Below are 18,011 nucleotides of genomic sequence, written 5' to 3'. Positions count from 1 at the left end.
ACCGTGTAAAATGAATTCAGAAAGTCACTGAAGGTAACTTCATCACTTTGGGACCCCGTTCTCAAACCCACCAACCATGAGCTCATCATTCCTCTCAAGAAAAGAAGTTCTTATGACTCCAAAATGACCAATAAATAGTTGTGTTTAGTGCAAACAACAGTAAATCCACTCGTTCCGTCTCCTGCAGCCTCACAGCTCCACTGATCTGAGGTCACATGACAGGAAGTCTCACAGGCTCCAAGTCACGATTAAAAGGTCGTGTAACGCTGGACTGGTGTTTGAACTCATTGAACAATGAGAACTGAGTTAATAATTATATTGAACGAATCACTCTTTGAAAACTAACTAACTGGTTTTCTAAAGTTTTCATTGAATTCTTTTAAAAAACATATTTTTTTAAAGAAAGTATTAATTTCCTGAAGGTTAAAATACTTTATTGATAATTATAAAACATAATGTTTCTGTTCTCCAGAGAAACTGAGCTTCTGTTCACTCCGTCCATCTGCAGGATGAGAGTCTCAGACAGACGGCAGCTGGTCCAGCGAGGCCCACAGACCCTGATGGGGGGGGGGGGGGGGGGGGGAGGGGGGGGAGGGGGGAGGCGAGTGCTTCTAATGAACGAGTGGTTGAGCACAGATTGCAGGGCTGCAAGTGTTCAGAGAGAGTTCTTTAATTAACATCTGTCACTTTAATATCATAAGGACGGTATTGTTCTTATTGTTAGTGTTGTGTGCGTGTGTGTGTGTGTGTGTGTGTGCGTGTGTGTGTGTGTGTGTGTGTGTGTGTGTGTGTGTGTGCGTGTGTGTGTGTGTGTGTGTGTGTGTGCGTGTGTGTGTGCGTGCGCGTGTGTGTGTGTGTGTGTGTGTGTGTGTGTGTGTTTAGTGGTTGTTGGCTGGAGTGGTGCAGTGCGCGGCAGGAATCACTTGTTGTGGTTAACCCCGCCACAATAAGAGCCCCTGACTTCAGTGAATGACTGCTGTTGACTTTCATCACTTGACTCCTGCAGTGCTGAGTCATCGTGTCCTCCTCGTCCTGGTCGGCTGTCAGTGAGTAACTGGTGTGTCATTCCTCAGCTGCAGGGCGGAGGAGGAAGGAAGCGAGCGGTTGAAGGAGGCCGATAAGGAAGCTTCTGTGATCTGGTTCTCCGGGTCTGGACTCACATCACAGGCTGAGGTTTGGATGTAAATCAACACAAAGTGAATCTTAAAGACTCACAAAGAGTCTGAAGAACTTTTATGAGTGAAAACCTCAACGATCCTTTTTATTTCTGTCCAAATCACACTTTATGTAATTAACCCTTTCATGAGTTCATGTGGTTCTTCATGAACCTCTGAACGAAGGTTAAAGGTCATCATCATGTTTCCAGGATGAATAAACTGTGTCATCACAGACAGCAGCAGGAGGATTCTGGTTCATGGCAGTGAGGTCTATATATATATAAATATATATATATATATATATATTTATATATAAATATATATATATATATATATTTATATATATATATATATATATATAAATATATATATATATATATATATTATATATATATATATATATATATATATATATATATATATATTATATATGTATATATATATATTTATATATAAATATACTGAACTCAACGTCTTGGCTCATCTTGAGAACACAGATGTGTTCAAACTGTTTGAATAATATTTCTGTCGCTCCGGTTCAGTTTAAAGATGAACCTGATAGAACAGTGAATCTGTTCAACAGCAGCTGAGGCTCATGGGTAATGTAGTATTTACACCTGTACTCTAAACTAATAATTCAGACATGAAGCTGTGTTTCTGTGAACATGTTGAATCAAAGATAAATATATTATATTATAAATGTATTCCAGCTGTGAGTCATGAAGGTTCTTCAGTTTGCTTTAACAGACTCCAGGAAATGTCTCTCTTTATGCAAATAAGATGCAAATTATATGCAAATCATGTGATTAACGTCAGTAGAGAGACAGACGGAGAGACTCATGAAATCAAATTAAACCCTAATAGAGTATAATAATAATAGATAAAGTGACATATTAACACGTTACTGTTTAAACTCTTTCGTTCTGCTCTGATGTTGGATCGTTTATATTGATCGTTTATATTACTTCATCAGATTTAAATTGTGGAATCAAAGCTTTAATATTTCTCTCAGCTGAACTTTAAACTTTGAATCATCTTTAATGTTTGATCTGATGATAAATATCATGATAGAAGAATGTTTCTACATATTTAACGTGTTCACTTCCTGTGAGGATCCTCCTGCAGGTGAGCAGCTGTGATTGGTTCCTGCTGATCACATGACGAGTCCTTAAAGAGACAGAACACGAGGACCAGCTGGTGTGTTCCTGCTCCTCAGCTCTGGAGTTAGTTTGATGAATCCATGTTCTGAGTTTTTATCATCAGAGGAAAATCAACGTAGTTTGTCTAAAAGTTTGCTTCTTTAACTGAACCGTCGTATCAGACTGTGGTCGTCTCTCTGACTCCGCCCGTCTGGACCTAAATGAGGCCTTCATGGCTCCAGACGTTGTGGTGAACCCAGAGACTTTAATCCGTCTAAAGGGGGACCACACAGAGTCTGTAGACCAGATCCAGTCTGACTCCCACACTAACATGTACAGACAGTGATTCAGACGTCTGAGCGCCGTTTCCACCGGATCAGCTTTCACACTTCTTCACTTCTTCACTTCTTCACTTCTCTTCACTTCTTCACTTCTTCACTTCTTCACTTCTTCACTTCTCTTCACTTCTCTTCACTTCTTCACTTCTCTTCACTTCTTCACTTCTTCACTTCTTCACTTCTTCACTTCTTCACTTCTTCACTTCTCTTCACTTCTTCACTTCTTCACTTCTCTTCACTTCTTCACTTCTTCACTTCTTCACTTCTCTTCACTTCTTCACTTCTTCACTTCTCTTCACTTCTTCACTTCTTCACTTCTTCACTTCTCTTCACTTCTTCACTTCTTCACTTCTTCACTTCTTCACTTCTTCACTTCTCTTCACTTCTTCACTTCTTCACTTCTTCACTTCTTCACTTCTTCACTTCTCTTCACTTCTTCACTTCTTCACTTCTCTTCACTTCTTCACTTCTTCACTTCTTCACTTCTCTTCACTTCTTCACTTCTTCACTTCTCTTCACTTCTTCACTTCTTCACTTCTCTTCACTTCTTCACTTCTTCACTTCTCTTCACTTCTTCACTTCTTCACTTCTCTTCACTTCTTCACTTCTTCACTTCTCTTCACTTCTTCACTTCTCTTCACTTCTTCACTTCTTCACTTCTTCACTTCTTCACTTCTCTTCACTTCTTCACTTCTTCACTTCTTCACTTCTTCACTTCTTCACTTCTTCACTTCTCTTCACTTCTTCACTTCTTCACTTCTCTTCACTTCTTCACTTCTTCACTTCTCTTCACTTCTTCACTTCTTCACTTCTCTTCACTTCTTCACTTCTTCACTTCTTCACTTCTCTTCACTTCTTCACTTCTCTTCACTTCTTCACTTCTTCACTTCTTCACTTCTTCACTTCTTCACTTCTTCACTTCTTCACTTCTCTTCACTTCTTCACTTCTTCACTTCTCTTCACTTCTTCACTTCTTCACTTCTCTTCACTTCTTCACTTCTTCACTTCTCTTCACTTCTTCACTTCTCTTCACTTCTTCACTTCTCTTCACTTCTTCACTTCTTCACTTCTTCACTTCTTCACTTCTCCCGCTCTCAAACAGATCCAGAGTCAGTTCAGCAGAGTCTCCTCTTCCATAAATGGATCCTGAGCTGCTGCCGGACGGTTTTCTGGGCGTCTCTGCTGCTGAATGTGAGGAATGTGAGGAATGTGAGGAATGTGAGGAATGTGAGGAATGTGAGGAATGTGAGGAATGCAGCCAACATGTGACAACACTGAGTCCAGGACCGAGTGAGTCCACTGAGACTCAACGGTGCAACAAACAGGAAGCAGCCGGACTCAGAGCGGTGACGTGATGATCAGAGGGTCACATTCCACCAGGAAACAACTTGTTTCATCGAAGAGAGGAACACAAGAAGGTTAAACGTCTCCATCAGAACGAGGAAAACACTCAAAACTCATTTGTGTCTGAAACACGATGGAAACAACGCGATGCATTCAGTGACCTGATGAAGAAGAGTCTGTTTGAATCAAACCTTCTCTGATGAAACTCACCTCATTCTGCAGGAAACAACATGTAGTAATGATGTATTTCACAGGTCTGGATCAGACCTGGTCCTCAGGTGGATCCTTGTGATCTGGTCTTGTTCAAGGAAATAAACTTGAAATCTTTTAAGGAGTTAAAAGGAACGTCGGTCATCTGAGGAAGATCATGTGATACGACTGAAAGCTGCAGATTCATTGGTGATGAAATGATTCGTCATGTTATTTCATTGTTTACAACATTTTACATAAAATAAACAAACATTATACACATTCATCTTTAATAACGTTAAAACCTCATGGAATAATAAATACATTTATTTTGTAGCTTTTTATTTTCTCCATCTAAACCTGTAACTTCTTCCTCAGATGACAGTTTGTTGAGAGGTTCAATAAAATGAATTAATAATAATTAGAGCTGAGCTGGATTTGCACTTCTGTTGAGTATTTTCCTAAACTTTGAGTCAGATTTAAATTTGTACTTTTTACTACACAACAATTATTTACCAGCTTAAGTTACTTCACATCAACTTATAAACTATGATGCTTATTACAGGATGTTAATGCATCAATAATAATAATAAAAACTATTTATATTAATATTACTTGTTACAGAGTATTAGTAATTCACCGTTATTCTCATAAACAAACGGTGTGAACCCTCTGTGTGTGTGTGTGTGTGTGTGTGTGTGTGTGTGTGTAACAGCCTCAGCTGTCTGCTCAGCATGCTGGGAGTTCTGTGGGTCATGACCTCAGCTGACCTCTGACAGCTCCTCAGGTGTGCAGTTCGACCAATCAGAGGTCGCTTCACTGGGTGGTTCAGTTTGTGAGACAGACTTCTGACTCAGCACCAAACTGCAGCCGGTTTCCTGCTGCTCTGTTGATGAAGATCACAGTGATTAGCGCCGGTTTACCTGAAGCTCAGGTGAGCTGGTTCTCCTCCACCCTCACATTAAAATACTTCTGCAGCTTTGTTCTGCTGCACCTTCACACATCACAACACCGACGTCTGATATCAGAAAGATTTAAATGCTGCTACAGGAAGCTAATGCTGCTACAGGAAGCTAATGTTGCTACAGGAAGCTAATGCTGCTACAGGAAGCTAATGTTGCTACATGAAGCTAATGCTGCTACAGGAAGCTAATGCTGCTACAGGAAGCTAATGTTGCTACAGGAAGCTAATGTTGCTACATGACTGGTGTGATCCAGACTTTACCCCTCTAGTAACGAGGGGGACCCAATTTGGTCCCAGCGGGGGGGCGACAGAGTGTACACATGTAGTACAAAGTACTTCTGAGAACGCATAAAAGTGTTTTTATGACATATCATATACCCACGTAACGAAGAAATTCTGACAAAACTGACCATATAAGCTCTTTTACATATTTATAGTTATATATATATATATATATATATATATATATATATATATATATAACTATATATATAACTATATATATATATAGTTATACAAAGTACTCCAACTTGTACACAATTTCACCTATTTTTTCGCCAGGACACGGCGATCTATGTACTCTGGGACCGATAACAACCAAAAGACTTTCACGGACGATGAACACAGCATGAGCGCTCCACGCTGAAGCCAATCTTTCTAAATTCCTCTACTTCCATTCAAAGGTTACAGGCGTAACATCGCACAAGAAGACAAAACCACACTGACAAAAATTGTAAACGCTTCGCACCTTGAGATGATTTTCATGAAGAAAAATCCCAGATAACTCCTTTGTGCCGTCGTCTGCCGGTCTGCCGTTCTCTGAAAGAGCTGAGTTTCTGATGCTTGTGTGAGGGGAAGGGGAAGTCTTTTCAGTTTGACGAATCATTTTACGAGCTTCGAAGGTCCGCCTCACCAGATTGGATTTTTAGTGGCTTAAAACTCTGTCAATCACCGAATTAATCATTTCCGCATCATTAGACGTATCACATGTGCAAATCGCCCAATCATAGGCTGAGCATAGTGACCCATGTTTTACAGGTTTATAGAGGAACCAGGCTCTCAAAATGATGCCAAACTGCTGTATTAGATAGATTGAACTATTCAATTGTTGTTTTAGTGATAAAACAAGTGAAATATATAGTTATATAGTATATAAAATTAGCATGGGAGACCTGGAGCAGCTGCATCCAAAATGAGAATTTGGCCTGATCTCTTTCCGTACAAAAGCCTCTATTTTTCTATTGTGCTTTCACTTTATCAAAGTAAAAACTGTATGTAGAGACTACTGACATGTTGTACTGTGATGGTGGAGTTTTTTAGGATTACTGCTGCATTATGTCAAATACAAATCAACAATAAAAGTGCTTTTTTTCCAGGCGAACCTGAAGATTTTCAATTTTTGTGTGTTATCTTCATTCAGCATTAACCAGTAACATATACACTGATATGTACACATCTTAACAAAGCTCACATTTCTTGTGTTATTATGCCATTTAAATCATTCAAGTAGACCTTGTAGTTATAGAGAAAAGCTCTTTTCAGTATGGGGATGACATTTTCGAGCAGAAGCCTCAAAATAGGCTAAGAGGTTATTAAAGCTAAACCTAAAAAAATAATGCTCTGTAATTTGTAGATATTATGAAATTGTTTAGAATGTTGTGAAGTAATCATGAACCAGACCGCAAGAAAACCAAACACGACAAGTGGAAATTGTCGGTTCAGATTTCAGTTCGATCTGTGATGCAGCAGATCGCTGTTTGTTCTGAATGTGACGCGAGAAATCAATATTGATGTTTATGTCACATAACTTACGTACTTCAGTAACAACACTTCTGAAGTTATTTGAACCCAAACGGCCATCTTTTCCTAAACCTAACTAAGTAGTTTAGTTGTCTCAATCTAACTAAGTAGTTTAGTTGTGTCAACCTAACTAAGTAGTTTAGTTGTGTCAACCTAACTAAGTAGTTTAGTTGTGTCAACCTAACTAAGTAGTTTAGTTATCTAAACCTAACTAAGTAGTTTAGTTGTCTCAACCTAACTAAGTAGTTTAGTTGTGTCAACCTAACTAAGTAGTTTAGTTATCTAAACCTAACTAAGTAGTTTAGTTGTCTCAACCTAACTAAGTAGTTTAGTTGTGTCAACCTAACTAAGTAGTTTAGTTGTCTCAACCTAACTAAGTAGTTTAGTTGTGTCAACCTAACTAAGTAGTTTAGTTGTGTCAACCTAACTAAGTATTTTAGTTGTGTCAACCTAACTAAGTAGTTTAGTTATCTAAACCTAACTAAGTAGTTTAGTTGTCTCAACCTAACTAAGTAGTTTAGTTGTGTCAACCTAACTAAGTAGTTTAGTTATCTAAACCTAACTAAGTAGTTTAGTTGTCTAAACCTAACTAAGTAGTTTAGTTGTCTAAACCTAACTAAGTAGTTTAGTTGTCTCAACCTAACTAAGTAGTTTAGTTGTGTCAACCTAACTAAGTAGTTTAGTTGTCTCAACCTAACTAAGTAGTTTAGTTGTGTCAACCTAACTAAGTAGTTTAGTTGTGTCAACCTAACTAAGTATTTTAGTTGTGTCAACCTAACTAAGTAGTTTAGTTATCTAAACCTAACTAAGTAGTTTAGTTGTCTCAACCTAACTAAGTAGTTTAGTTGTGTCAACCTAACTAAGTAGTTTAGTTATCTAAACCTAACTAAGTAGTTTAGTTGTCTAAACCTAACTAAGTAGTTTAGTTGTCTAAACCTAACTAAGTAGTTTAGTTGTGTCAACCTAACTAAGTAGTTTAGTTGTGTCAACCTAACTAAGTAGTTTAGTTTGCTGTTCATTTAGATGAGCTACAGATCGTTTATGTTTAAACATGCAGACGTCCTCCTCCCTGCTGGTTTGACTGACGGTCTCTTCTCTCTGTCTGCCGTCACACCGCTCTGATATTTAGACCCGGGCTATTTAAAGCGGGCCGGCTCTGGTCTGAGTCAGGGCTCAGAGACGTGTGTGTGTGTGTGTGTGTGTGTGTGTGTGTGTGGGTCGGCATTGCGTTGTGTTTGCGTCTGTCGGCTGCAGGGCGAAGCCTGAAGTCTGCTGTTGTGGGTGTTTTCTGACTCTACTGATGAAACCAGCATGAGTCACATCGAGGCTGTGTGTGTGTGTGTGTGTGTGTGTGTGTGTGTGTGTATGTGTGTGTGTTGTAAGGTGTGGGATCAGATTCCTGCAGCAGCTTTTGTTTGTTCTGGAACATATTTTGGGATGAGCTGTTTTACGCTGCACGCTATCTGCACATTTCTTCTTTCCACTGCAGAGACACGCCTGTGAGTGTGTGTGTGTGTGTGTGAGTGTGTGTGTGTGTGTGTGTGTGTGTGTGTGTGTGTGTGTGTGTGTGTGTGTGAGTGTGTGAGTGTGTGTGTGTGTGTGTGTGTGTGTGTGAGTGTGTGAGTGTGTGTGTGTGTGTGTGTGTGTGTGTGAGTGTGTGTGTGTGTGTGTGAGTGTGTGAGTGTGTGTGTGTGTGTGTGTGTGTGTGTGTGTGTGTGTGTGTGTGTGTGTGAGTGTGTGAGTGTGTGTGTGTGTGTGTGTGTGAGTGTGTGTGTGTGTGTGTGTGTGTGTGTGTGAGTGTGTGAGTGTGTGAGTGTGTGAGTGTGTGCATGTTCAGAGATCAGAAGTCAGCCGCTTCATATTTAATCTGTCACACATTAAAGATTTTAAAGTTCAATGTTTCTCTGTTTTTGAACAGGAAATGTAACGTTTGTTTTCTGTGTGTTCTTCATTCTTGACTTTCTTTCTCTGGACGTTTGTAGTTTCTAGTTTCTGTAAACTTGAGACTCAACTTTGACTCGTAGACCTTCAGATTTCACCTGCTAAAGACCTGAAGATGTTTCCTCCTGAATCAAGTTCAAACACAACACTTTATTCTTATTACGTCTCCTGGATCACTGAGTTTAAGGTGAGTAGATGAGTTGAAACTAAATTTACCAAAAAAAGCAACAAAACTGGTAAAAAATCATAAAATAAATGTTTCTCAAGTTATTTGACATCCTGAACTTGAACTCATGAACGTCTCAGCTCAGAGCCGGATGAAGTTTGTTCTGTTTCCAGAGCTTTACACACTGAAGACTCAGAGGACACGGAGTTTCTATAAATATTTGGCAGATGATTGTGATGCAAAGATAACTGGGGGGGGGCTGTGGTTGGAGCCCCTCCCTCTGCAGGGCGAGGCATGTGGTCTGGTGGTCTGGTGGTCTGGTGGTCTGGTGGCTTTGGGTTGAGGAGGGTCTCCTAGAGGACTGCTGTGTGGTTTCTATTTTTAGTCTCGTCTCCCCAAAAGTCCAACAACAGACGAGACAGTAACCAAGTACTCCACTACATCTCAGAGGTACATGTTGTACTTTTTACTGGAGACAGCTTTTCAATGCAGTACTAGTATTTTCACAGAGTACTACGACTTTTCTTGAACGTGGTATTTAGATTTGTCATTCCTCTCCAGGTTCAGGTGTGTTTTTGTTGAATGGAGGCGGGACACTGAAGAAAAACCTGGTCACAAACCACAGAAGAAGAAGAAGAAGAAGAAGCAGAAGAAGAAGAAGAAGAAGAAGCAGAAGAAGAAGAAGAAGAAGAAGAAGAAGAAGAAGAAGAAGAAGAAGCAGAAGAAGAAGAAGAAGAAGAAGAAGAAGAAGCAGGTGTCGTCCCAGCTGGAGAGGACGGACCTGTCTGTCCCTGTGTTTGACACAAAGACTGCGGCGGCTAGTCTGATTGGCTCTGATGGTTACTGCTCATTAAGTGGGCGGGGCCAGGAGTCAAACTGTTCTCTGGTTAAATTATCAGTTTACTACATTATAACTGTAGTCTCTAGAGTATTCAGACACTTTACTACTGTAAAAGTACTAATACATACTGTGAAAATACTGCACTAGTACAAGTACTGCATTCAAAACCTTTCTGAAGAAAAAGTATGTTTCAGTGTTGAAGTATTATCAGCGAAATGTAGTTAAAGTATGAAAAGTAAAAGTACTCATTTAGCAGAAAATGGCTGATTTAATGATATTTTATCATCTTTTTTATATTTAATATTCATGATTGAGTTCTGTGAACCTAATTTTCCTAAAACAGGTGAATACATCTGTAAAGATACTTTAGTTTAAAGATCATCAACATCTGAACCTCTGAAGGAAACTGAAGAAGGAGGAGCAACAGAAAACTGTGATGAGGTGTTCAGGGTCCAGGACATTAGAGCTCTGCAGCATTAAACCATCACTGGTACTCATCCACGGAGCAGATATTGGTGACAAGAGGTGCCTGCGAAGAGCGAAATGATCCTAAAAGACAAAAAGCACCCAGAGAAGCTGAAGAACCAGCTGCTGAACCTCCAGACTTCTCTCCTCTGAACCCGTCCTCTGAACCCGTCCTCTGAACCCGTCCTCTGAACCCGTCCTCTGAACCCGTCTTCTGAACCCGTCCTCTGAACTCGTCTTCTGAACCCGTCCTCTGAACCCGTCCTCTGAACCCGTCTTCTGAACCCGTCCTCTGAACCCGTCCTCTGAACCCGTCCTCTGAACCCGTCCTCTGAACCCGTCCTCTGAACTCGTCTTCTGAACCCGTCCTCTGAACCCGTCCTCTGAACCCGTCTTCTGAACCCGTCCTCTGAACCCGTCCTCTGAACCCGTCCTCTGAACTCGTCCTCTGAACCCGTCCTCTGAACCCGTCTTCTGAACCCGTCCTCTGAACCCGTCCTCTGAACCCGTCCTCTGAACCCGTCCTCTGAACCCGTCCTCTGAACCCGTCCTCTGAACCCGTCCTCTGAACTCGTCCTCTGAACCCGTCCTCTGAACCCGTCCTCTGAACCCGTCCTCTGAACCCGTCCTCTGAACCCGTCCTCTGAACTCGTCCTCAGGACGATAGAACATCGTTTCGTCTCGTTTAGTTCTTGTGCAGCATAAAATAACTACAGCTGCACTTAGTTACAGAATGACAATAAACGGACCTTGAAAACATAAATAGAAAACTGATAATAAAATGATGAAGAATATTAAAGAAAATATGTAAAATATGTTTAAAATGAGAGTTTGTGTGTGAATGACGGTGAAGGACTCAATAAAGTGAACAAAGCCTCATATTTTAGGTGTTTTCCTGAGTATATTATATTATATATCTATATGTAAACACAGTTAGCATTAGCATTAGCATCACATTATTCTCTCTTCATGGATGCAGTGTGTCCGTTGCCACGGTAACAGTAACGTCCACCTGCTTCAGGTTGTCAGGGTGACTGAAGGTGGGCGGAGCTTCAGCTACCTGAAGGTTAAAGGAGCAATGTTCCTGTCAAAGCCTCATGGGAGTTGTAGTCTTTGAGCGCTTTGACTGCACAAACAACATTTTAAAGCTTTGTGACAAAAGAACAACATCTGAAATATAATATTCAGATCAAATAAATGTTGACTGAAGAACATGAACACATCTTCTGATTATGTTCAGGATTTAACTGCAGAAAGAAAACATGGCGTCTTCACATAAAATATAAACAATAAAACATGAACACTGTGAGAACATGTTGTTAACGTGAAGACGTCGATCTGACGTCAGTTCAAACAGTTGTTCCAGAACCAAAATAAAAACCACAAGCTGGAGGCTTCGTTTGCAATGCATGCTGGTCCTCAGAGGTCTGAATCTATTTGAGATGATTTATATATTTAAAACTCTAAAGGATCCGCCGAAGACAGTCACACAGTTACATGTTTATCTTCTCGTGTTTGTGTCGATATTCAGAATAAAAACGACATGAAACAGCAGATTTAATGTTTATTCATGTGAATAACTTGAACTCCTCTTTGCTGCTAAACACAGTAAGATGCTGTAAAAAAACAGCCGCGATGAGAAGTCAAACAAGCACCGGACTGAGGTGGACTGGACTGAGGTGGACCGGACTGAGGTGGACTGGACTGAGGTGGACTGGACTGAGGTGGACCGGACTGAGGTGGACTGGACTGAGGTGGACTGGACTGAGGTGGACCGGACTGAGGTGGACTGGACTGAGGTGGACTGGACTGAGGTGGACCGGACTGAGGTGGACCGGACTGAGGTGGACCGGACTGAGGTGGACTGGACTGAGGTGGACTGGACTGAGGTGGACTGGACTGAGGTGGACCGGACTGAGGTGGACTGGACTGAGGTGGACTGGACTGAGGTGGACCGGACTGAGGTGGACTGGACTGAGGTGGACTGGACTGAGGTGGACTGGACTGCCTCTGTAGAGGCTCGGAGGACAGAGAGGCTTTTCTTCTTCTCTCTGTCTGAACTATAAATATCTTCTCTGGACTCGACGGTTATTTTTGTCTCAGTTGAGGCTAAATTTACTGAACAAGGCGTCGGCTTCACCCCCACCACAGAAAAACACCAACACCCTCCTGCTCCTCCTCCTCCTCCTCCTCCTCCTCCTCCTCCTCCTCCTCCTCCTCCTCCTCCTCCTCTCGACTCACCACTGTGTTCAGGAGCCAAACCAGAGAGCTGAGGCCTGTGTGTGTGTGTGTGTGTGTCACACACACACACACACACACACTACGAACCCTTAACTCACTGAATGTGTGAAAATGTGTTTTAATGAAGAAATAAAAGTTTGAAGATAAAATGAGGTTTTATGGTGACATGAAAACAAAAGGTTTGATTTAAATCAGAGACCTTCATCACCATCATCATCATCCTCATCAGCTCCTTTCTCTGCATGCACGAGCCCACAATTACAGACCATGAGGGTCCCCCCAACCCCCAACCCCCAACTGCCTAACCCCACCCACCCAAACCACACTTTGATCTCAAACCAAACGTCCCCTCCCTCCTTCTGTTGGTCCTCAGACCACAAACCAGAGGGGCTCTGAGGACTCCTGACTGAGGGTCTACAGGGTCTGCAGGGTCTACAGTGTCTACAGGGTCTACAGGGTCAGGGTCTACAGTGTCTACAGCGTCTACAGGGTCTACAGTGTCTACAGGGTCTACAGGGTCAGGGTCTACAGTGTCTACAGCGTCTACAGGGTCTACAGTGTCTACAGCGTCTACAGGGTCTACAGGGCCTGCGGGGTCTGCAGGGTCTGCAGGGTCTGCAGGGTCTGCAGGGTCTACAGGGTCTGCAGGGTCTACAGGGTCTACAGCGTCTACAGGGTCTACAGGGCCTGCGGGGTCTGCAGGGTCTGCAGGGTCTAAAGGGTCTAAAGGGTCTGCAGGGTCTGCAGGGTCACATGGACACATGAGCACATGAACACACTCACACACACACACACTCACAGAGAGACACACACACTCACACACACACACTCTTCTGTAGAGATCTACAGTCATTCTGAAACACAAACTCGTGTCCGCCAGTGAAATAATAATGAAATAAAGAAGTCAGAGGTCAATGTGAGAGCGATGTTGTTGATTTCCAGAGTTTATTTCAAATATATGTGAACAGCAGCGTGTGGTCCAGACCTGCTGCTGGTCTTCTCTGTGTAACGTCAGAGAGGAAACAGATACTGTGATGCCTTCAGGAACCTGAAGTCGGCGTCAGAGATCTGAGACTCTTCTCGGCTGTCGACGTGTTTCTTCCTCTCACAGCTCCTCCTCCTCCTCCTCCTCCTCTCTGATGCTCCTTCTGGTCCTGCAGCAGCCTTACATGGTCAGTGACGAGGCAGCAGGATCTCCCTACGTATCCTCTGGGATCCCGGGGTCCGGTCCAATCGGTGGGCTCCGTCTGTTTCCACGGCGACGTGACGCAGAGATGAGAAATAACTGATTCTGTGACACACACACACACACACACACACACACACACACACACACCCTCCACACACACACACACCAGATTCAAGCGTGTGTGTGTGTGTGTGTGTGTGTGTGTGTGTGTGTGTGTGTGTGTGTGTGTGTGTGTGTGTGTGTGTGTGTGTGTGTGTGTGTGTGTGTGTGGAGGGTGTGGTGGATCACTGACTTCAGGACGTCCGCTTGTAAACAAATATCAGATTAAAGAACATCGTGACGTCGGAGGATTTCCTTTGTTGAGACGATCGAGTGTCGAGTCTTCATTTAAAATGCAAATGAGGCAGCAGGTCTCAGGTCTTTCAGGTCTCTCAGGTCTCTCAGGTCTCTCAGGTCTCTCAGGTCTTTCAGGTCTCTCAGGTCTCTCAGGTCTCTCAGGTCTCTCAGGTCTTTCAGGTCTCTCAGGTCTCTCAGGTCTCTCAGGTCTTTCAGGTCTTTCAGGTCTCTCAGGTCTCTCAGGTCTTTCAGGTCTCTCAGGTCTCTCAGGTCTCTCAGGTCTTTCAGGTCTCTCAGGTCTCTCAGGTCTCTCAGGTCTTTCAGGTCTCTCAGGTCTCTCAGGTCTCTCAGGTCTCTCAGGGCTCTCAGGTCTCTCAGGTCTTTCAGGTCTTTCAGGTCTCTCAGGTCTCTCAGGTCTTTCAGGTCTTTCCGGTCTCTCAGGGCTCTCAGGTCTCTCAGGTCTTTCAGGTCTTTCAGGTCTCTCAGGTCTCTCAGGTCTCTCAGGTCTCTCAGGTCTTTCAGGTCTTTCAGGTCTCTCAGGTCTCTCAGGTCTCTCAGGGCTCTCAGGTCTCTCAGGTCTTTCAGGTCTTTCAGGTCTCTCAGGTCTCTCAGGTCTTTCAGGTCTCTCAGGTCTCTCAGGTCTCTCAGGTCTCTCAGGTCTTTCAGGTCTTTCAGGTCTCTCAGGGCTCTCAGGTCTCTCAGGTCTTTCAGGTCTTTCAGGTCTCTCAGGTCTCTCAGGTCTCTCAGGTCTCTCAGGTCTTTCAGGTCTTTCAGGTCTCTCAGGTCTCTCAGGTCTCTCAGGTCTCTCAGGTCTCTCAGGCTCCTCGTTTGATGGTTTTTGATTATTAAACGATCGGACCGGATCTTTAGTTTCCTGATTTTACCGTCAATTAATCTCAAGACTGAAGTCTGACTCGAGTCAAAGAGTTTAAAGATCCACCATGTCCCCAAACCAGCGTGATGCTAGGAGTCCAGAAAGGCTAAGCTAACACCTCGAGGCTAGCACTAAGCTAACGGGACATGAAGGCCACGTTTACAGTGAGCGTCCACACCGAGGACGGAGGAGATGAAACTCCGTCGCTTTTGTCTTGTGGAGGCGTAAACGCAGACGCCCACGTTCACTACTTGATTGATGATTAGTGTGGATGTAGCCAGAGGCTAACTGACCACGCTCATGATGACATCGTGTTCATGATGACATCGTGTTCATGATGACATCGTGTTCATAACTCTTATTACTTATTATTCCTTTGAAGTGTTTGAGTCAGAAACCATGAACCTGGTCCTCTGAACCATGAACTACATGTTAGAGAGTAAACTAAATCACGTTAACGGGTCCCATAGGCCTCACTACTGGGTTAGCCTAGCTTAGCATGATGCCTGAAAGCAGAGAGAATCTGCTACAACTCCCACCAGTAACACACACACACACACACACTCACACACACACACACAGCACCATGGAAACAGGTGGTGTGAAGACGTCCGCCAACACACTCCTGATGTAACTCTTCATCTCTTCATCTCTTCATCCTGCAGCCAACACACTCCTGACCGTCAACATCTTCTAGAGACATCATTAGTATCATTAGTATTATTAGTATCATTAGTATTATTAGTATCATTAGTATCATTAGTATCATTAGTATTATTAGTATTATTAGTATTATTAGTATTAAACATGGCGTCTTTCTGCAGCATTGACGCCGTTTGATCATTAATGTGATCAGGATGGACTTCATCCTCTTCTGAGGTCAGATTATTAAACTGATCAATGATGATGAACTATATTATATAACGTCATTAAAATGAGCTTTAAAGTGATGAACACATTAATGCATCAATAATACAACATGAATTATTCTGCATTGGGAGTATTTTAGTACTTTTACTAAAGTACTGAAGGACTTTATGATATTATTACTTCTTGTCCTAAAGTTTAAAGATGATCCGGTTCTAACAAGTAACTAATGATACAGATCCCTGTGGTTCTCCAACGGGTTCTAAAACCTGTAAGAAGCTGTGAAACTAGATCCTCCTTCAGTGGAACCAACAGACCAGAACCAGAACCAGAACCAGAACCAGAACCAGAACCAGAGCGTCTGCAGAGTTCATCACCTGCTGTTCAAAATAGTTTTAGTTTTTGTAAAAATAGTATTTTCTGTTCCACACTCTGCATTTCAGCTTCCATCTTGTTTTAAATGTTTGTGACTCAGCTGCAGTCACACACACACACACACACACACACACACACACACACACACACGAACCACTCAGAAATCAATAATTTCTCCTTCAATCATTTATTGAATGTCTTAAATAAACAGCTCATATATTAACACATAAATATTCAGTGTGGAACTCCATTGCGTCATAATAACAGCATCATAAAAACATGTCGTCACACGTGTCCGGTTACGTCACGGACAGGTGAGCAGAAACACCTGCAGCTCATAGTCCGGAGCGTCACGTGCAGCTCCTCAGTTCATTCTCTTGTTGGTCCAGCAGTCACGTGACATCACAGCTGTTGTCACTCACGTGACGTGTCGTAAACATAACGTCACGCTCTGCAGATCCAGGATCCGCAGAGTCCACCTGCACAGTCCTCCCGTCTTCTAACGGGAGGCCGTCCGGTACCGGTACCCCACGCGCCTCACGGCCAACTCAATGACCCACGTGGGCATCAGCAGACCCCGGTGCGGTCCGTCTCTCCACTCAAACGCTACCCGTCTTCAGCAGAAGGACGCTCGGCCGTCTGGACTGTTTGCACTCGTTCTCCCCGCTCCTGCAGCGGCCTGGCTCGGCTCGGTTCGGCTCAGCGGTCCTGCATCTGCAGACACGGAACCCACTGGTTCCTGCAGCGGCTCTCCTCGCAGAAGCTGCTGATGTTCTGCAGGGCCGGAGACTGCAGCGGCTGCACCGGAGGGTTCTGCACAGAGAAGAGAAAGACGGTGAGGCTTCCGGTAACACGTCATTTATTCATTCACTACGTCATCATGTGTGATGATCTAACTGTAAAGATCAGCAGGTTCTGTTCTGGTAGAGGGGGGTCGGTGGACTTACAGTGACCAGGATGCAGTGCAGGTCCCGGGGCTCGTTCCCGTTCCCGTCCCCGGTGTCGTCCTCCAGCAGCGCGGACAGACGCCGGACACCGGACACCCGCAGGATGTTGATGTCGTTGTCGCAGCAGAACGCCTGAAGAAGCGTGAAGTGGATCTGCAGCGCGATGTCGTCTTCATCCTCCTCATCGGTGGCGAGGACGCACAGGACCACGCTGTCCGGGTCTCTGCAGGAGGAGGGGGGCAGAACGGGACCACGTCAGCGTCACTGTGCGCTCTCATCATTATTCTTATTATTGTAGAATATAGTTCATGGTTTAAAGCTGCACAAATCAAACTTACACATTCATGAGTTTGGCGGACTCGTAGACCCCCACCGTGAGAGAGTCCTGCTTCTGAGCCGCGACCAGCAGCTCCTCCAGAGCCTGAGTCACCGTCTCCATCCTGCGGGGACAAGAGGCGGTTAGAAACGTGACCGAAACCCGCAGAGCGGCTCACAGCGCAGATTATTGTTAATGAACTGTGATAATACAGATAAATAGTGTAATGTGATCCAGGATCATGATCCGGTCTATAGGGATCGTTCCACCATGTGCCAGTGCGTAATTACGCACGGATACGCGTCAGAAACTCACCTTTTCTCTGTGCTGTTGGAGCCGATGAACTCTTCCAGAGTCATGTTGAAGTCGGTAAAATAATCCACAAAATCCAGGATCAGAAGAAAGTATCCACAGCGCGAGGAGGCTGCAGTTAAAATCAATCCCGGAACAAGGTCCAACGAGCGGTAATCCAGATCGGTACGGAGGTCCTGTAGAGTCCGGTAAAGCGGTTCAGAGTTAGGT

General features: G+C 43.5%; 1 protein-coding gene across 1 annotated transcript; it reads right to left on the bottom strand.

Annotated features, from left to right (window-relative positions):
* Window positions 1-16,410: 16,410 nt before the first annotated feature.
* LOC306695009 (growth arrest and DNA damage-inducible protein GADD45 beta-like) lies at window positions 16,411-18,011 on the bottom strand. The gene is made up of 4 exons (XM_079158103.1): window positions 17,805-18,011; window positions 17,512-17,613; window positions 17,174-17,396; window positions 16,411-17,039 (listed from the first exon to the last, which is right to left on the bottom strand). The coding sequence occupies exons 1-4, from the start codon at window positions 17,846-17,848 to the stop codon at window positions 16,926-16,928; spliced, it is 483 nt and encodes a 160-aa protein (XP_079014229.1). The 5' UTR covers window positions 17,849-18,011; the 3' UTR covers window positions 16,411-16,925.

Source organism: Pholis gunnellus (genome assembly GCF_910591455.1).
Source record: "Pholis gunnellus genome assembly, chromosome: 4".
Taxonomy (NCBI): Eukaryota; Metazoa; Chordata; class Actinopteri; order Perciformes; family Pholidae; genus Pholis; species Pholis gunnellus.
The sequence above is the reverse complement of the archived record's forward strand: the minus strand, read 5'-3'. Positions and strand labels throughout refer to the sequence as shown.

Coding starts and splice junctions, on each gene's coding strand:
- LOC306695009 (XM_079158103.1), bottom strand. CDS start 17,848: ATGACTCTGGAAGAGTTCATCGGCTCCAACAGCACAGAGAAAAG. Junction 17,614..17,804: donor TCCAACAGCACAGAGAAAAG/GTGAGTTTCTGA, acceptor TTGTCCCCGCAG/GATGGAGACGGTGACTCAGG. Junction 17,397..17,511: donor TCCGCCAAACTCATGAATGT/GTAAGTTTGATT, acceptor CTCCTCCTGCAG/AGACCCGGACAGCGTGGTCC.